The following is a 4,085-nucleotide window of genomic DNA, read 5'->3' as shown; positions in this document are numbered from 1 at the left end:
CGGTAGTTTTTGCCCTTAAGATTTGGAGGCATTACCTGTATGGAGTTCGATGGGAGATCTATACTGATCACATAAGCCTTTAGTACATTATGAGCCAGTGGGATCTTAATTCGAGACAGCGCCGTTGGATTGAGCTCCTGAAGGACTATGACCTCTCTATTCTCTACCATCTAGGCAAGGCGAATGTACTAGCGGACGCCTTGAGTCGGAAGGCAGTGAGTATGGGTAGTCTAGCCTTTCTTTCTTCTACGTAGCGACCGTTAGCTTTGGACATCCAGTCCTTAGCTAACTGGATGATACAGCTTGATATCTCTGATTCCCGGTATCTACTAGCTTATGTGGATGCTTAGTCATCTCTGCTGGATCGGATTCGCAGCCGTCAGTTTGAGGATGAGGACTTAGTGGCACTTCGAGATCGAGTTTTGGGAGGTGACACCAGCCTGGCTACCTTAGATTTAGATGGGGTTTTAAGATTTGGTGATCGACTTTGTGTTCCAAGAGGTGGGGGTTTGATTCATATGATTCTTACCGAGGCCCATGAGTCCAAATATTCTATTCATCCTAGCACTGCTAAGATGTATCGGGACTTGAGACAGCACTACTGGTGGAGCGGAATGAGGAGAGATATTGCGGAATATGTATCGCGTTGTTTGAGTTGTCAGCAGGTTAAGGCCGAGCATTTGAGGCCTGGTGGCGAGCTTCAGAGATTACCCATTCCTGAGTGCAAATGGGAGAGGATCACCATGGACTTCGTTGTAGGATTACCCCGCACTTCCCATGGTCTTGATAGTATTTCGGTCATCGTGGATCGATTGACCAAGTCAGCACACTTCATTTCTGTCCATACTTCCTACAGTGCTTAGAGGTTAGACCGTATCTACATTCGAGAGGTGCTTCATCTTCATGGTGTGCCTATTTCCATCATCTCAGACCGGGGACCACAGTTCACATCTAGCTTCTGGAGGACCTTCCAGGATGAGTTGGGTACCCGTGTTAACCTTAGTACAGCTTTCCACCCGCAGACTGATGGTCAGTCGGAGCGCACTATTCAGGTTCTTGAGGACATGTTGCGGGCTTGTGTTATGGATTTTGGGGGTCAGTGGGACCAGTATTTGCCTTTGACAGAGTTTGCGTACAACAACAGCTACCACTCGAGTATTCAGATGGCTCCATTCGAGGCCTTATATGGTAGGCGTTGTTGCTCTCCAGTTGGTTGGTTTGAGTCTACAGATCTCAGGCCGCACGGTACACACTTGATGCGAGTGGCTTTAGATCATGCGAGGGTTATTCAAGATAGGCTCAGGACAGCCCAGAGTAGAGATCAGAGTTATGCAGACCGTAGGCGTCGGTGGTTGAAATTTTCTGTTGGTGATAGAGTATTGCTCCGTGTGTCGCCCTTGAAGGGTGTAATGAGATTCGGGAGGCGGGACAATCTTATCCCCAGATATATAGGTCCTCTTGAGATATGAGGGCAGTTGGAGAGGTCACATATGAATTCGCTTTGCCCCCGGCCTTTTCAGCTATTCACCCAGTTTTCCATGTTTAGATGTTGCGCCGGTATGTTCCAGATGAGTCCCATGTGATTCAGTATGATGCAGTTGACTTGGATGACAGTTTGAGATACATTGAGGAGCCAGTTGCTATTTTGGCCAGAGATGTCAGACGGTTGCGTTCCAGAGCCATTCCTGTGATTAGGGTCCATTGGAGACATCGTCCAGTTAAGGAGGCTACCTGGGAGACCGAGCATGAGATGCGGGGGCAGTTCCACGGCTTATTTGAGCCTTCAGGTACTTCTTGACTCTTACTTTCGCGGTACGAAAGTTCTTTTAGTAGTGGATATTGTAATGACCTCCAGGTCATTTTTAAATTAATGCATTCATTCCATCGTTTAGAGCGATCATTTAGTGACCCAAGGTCATTTATGACTTGCTGGCACTGACTGTTCGATCGCCTGGTCGTTCGTTTGGGTTTTAGGCCCGTTTCCCTATTTTCGAGATTTTATAACTTGAAAAGTTGACTTTGGTTAACCTTCTTGGATGACGTGCTCAGATAAAAATTCTTACAGCTAGGTTAGCTTCGGAATATCAATTTTTGTCTAGAACGACCCTTTGTTCACTTCCCGAGATTTTAGATAGCAGTTGTGGAATCTGGCTCAAACGATACTGGGTGTGGGACCCACTTTTCATCGAAGATATCTCCAAATGGAAATTCCGCCTTCACCGTTGAGTCCGAAATGTCATTTTCAATCAGATTCCATATATGGGTTGTATTTTTCTGACTCCGAACGAGTCCGGAACATCGAAATTTAAGTTTGAAGAGTTGTTGAATTCTAACGCGGTGGTGACGTGGCAGAGCCACGCGACGCCAGGTTGCAGCATTGTTGAAAATTTCCAGATCTAAGGACAATTTTCGTCCATTTTAAGCTCAAATTAGGTGATTCAAAAGGCTAATTTCAAGAGAATTTCGTGCGGAATCTAGAGGTGAGCTCAGAAATGCGAGGGGAGTCTTCGTTTGAGTTAAGGAATCGAATTTAGCTACTGCTAGGGTGATTTTTCGGAATGAATTGTTGTTGAACTTTTGAAAGGTTAGATCTTGATCATCTTAGGTCCGTTTTGAGTCATTCTTGAGGCTAACTTGTAGAGTTTTTCGCTAAGGATCGTCGTGGTATAATATTTTTGGGTTGGAAGGGTGTCGTTTTTCAAGAAATTGGTGATCAAGGGGCTGCCAAGTCGTAAGTCAAGACTTATTAATGATTTTAATTGTTAAGGGTGATTTGCTATGTTTTAGGCATTTTTTTGTGCTAAATTTTGGGGTATTAGTTTAGTAAGGTATTTGGGACGTTTTCACGAATTCGTTTTCGGGATTCCAATTGTGGGTCCCACAATACCGTTTTACACCCAATTTCGATCCGTCTCCGAAAAATATAATTTTTGTGTCAACATATTCATAATGACGAGGTGATTAACCTTTTGATAGTGGGGAAGCATTCGGAGACCGTTCAGAGGGGAAAAGCTCTGGTTCCGTGAGTTGGAGCACGCGTGATCGACTTTCAGGTAGGCTATGGCTTCCCCCTCGTGAGATTGAGCATGTTTAGGCAATTGTTTATTGATTTTCTTGAGTATGGAGGGGTTCGGGTGTCGGGCATGCTAACTTTCTATAATTCCTGCCTTAACCCTTATTTCAGGATATTGTTGAATTATGACAGCATGACTCTTGATATTATTGAACATTCATACCTTGTGGTGTATATGATAATATTGATTTGAAGTCTGTTTGGCCTTAGTCTAGGCTTAGACTAGTGTTGCTATAGACTTGCGAGGTTTCGGGTGCCGTCAGGCAGCGAACGTCCATAAAACTGCATTTAGGACTCGTTACGGCCGCTATGAGTTCCTAGTGATGTCTTTTGGGTTGACTAACCCCTTGCCGCGTTCATGGACTTGATGACTAGGGTGTTTAGGCCGTACTTGGATTCGTTTGTCATAGTCTTCATAGATGACATTGTAGTATACTCGCGGAGCTGGGAGGAGCATGAGCAGCATTTGAGGATAGTGATCCAGACTTTGAGAGGCCAGCGACTTTATGCCATGTTCTCAAAGTGCGAGTTTTGGCTTGAGTCCGTAGCATTCTTGGGGCACGTGGTGTCTAAGGATGGCATTATGGTAGATCCCGCTAAGATTGAGGCCTTTCGTGATTGGGCGAGGCCCACTTCTGTGACTGAAATTCGTAGCTTCGTCGGATTGGCAGGCTACTACAGGCGTTTTTGTTGGAGGGATTTTTCTACTATAGCAGAGCCTTTGACTCGGTTGACTCGCCAGGATGTTCCGTTTGTGTGGTCGGAGGAATGTGAGAGGAGCTTTCTGAGGCATAAGGAATTGCTTACCACCGCTCATATATTGACTCTTCAATTTGAGGGCAAGGGGTTTACTGTTTATTGTGACGCATTCGGCATTGGTTTGGGTTGTGTACTGATGCAGCAGGGCCGCGTTATTGCCTATGCGTCGAAGAAGATTAAGCCGCACAAGCGCAACTACCCCACTCATGACTTAGTGTTGGCGGCGGTAGTTTTTGTGCTTAAGATTTGGTGG

The 4,085-nt window shown here is 45.5% G+C and overlaps 1 protein-coding gene across 1 annotated transcript in view; it reads left to right on the top strand.

The window, feature by feature from the left end:
* Nucleotides 1–2,226, top strand: part of LOC102583965 (uncharacterized) — a 2,628-nt gene extending 402 nt beyond the window's left edge. Inside the window, exons 2-6 of the mRNA XM_015305590.1 lie at nt 351–789; nt 931–1,188; nt 1,231–1,376; nt 1,547–1,787; nt 2,066–2,226. Coding sequence (XP_015161076.1) covers nt 351–789; nt 931–1,188; nt 1,231–1,376; nt 1,547–1,787; nt 2,066–2,226 — 1,245 coding nt within the window. The remainder of the gene's footprint in view (nt 1–350; nt 790–930; nt 1,189–1,230; nt 1,377–1,546; nt 1,788–2,065) is intronic.
* Nucleotides 2,227–4,085: the final 1,859 nt, after the last annotated feature.

This window comes from Solanum tuberosum, unplaced genomic scaffold (genome assembly GCF_000226075.1).
Source record: "Solanum tuberosum cultivar DM 1-3 516 R44 unplaced genomic scaffold, SolTub_3.0 scf00870, whole genome shotgun sequence".
NCBI lineage: Eukaryota > Viridiplantae > Streptophyta > Magnoliopsida > Solanales > Solanaceae > Solanum > Solanum tuberosum.
Note: the sequence above shows the minus strand (reverse complement) of the source record. Positions and strands in the feature narration are given on the sequence as shown.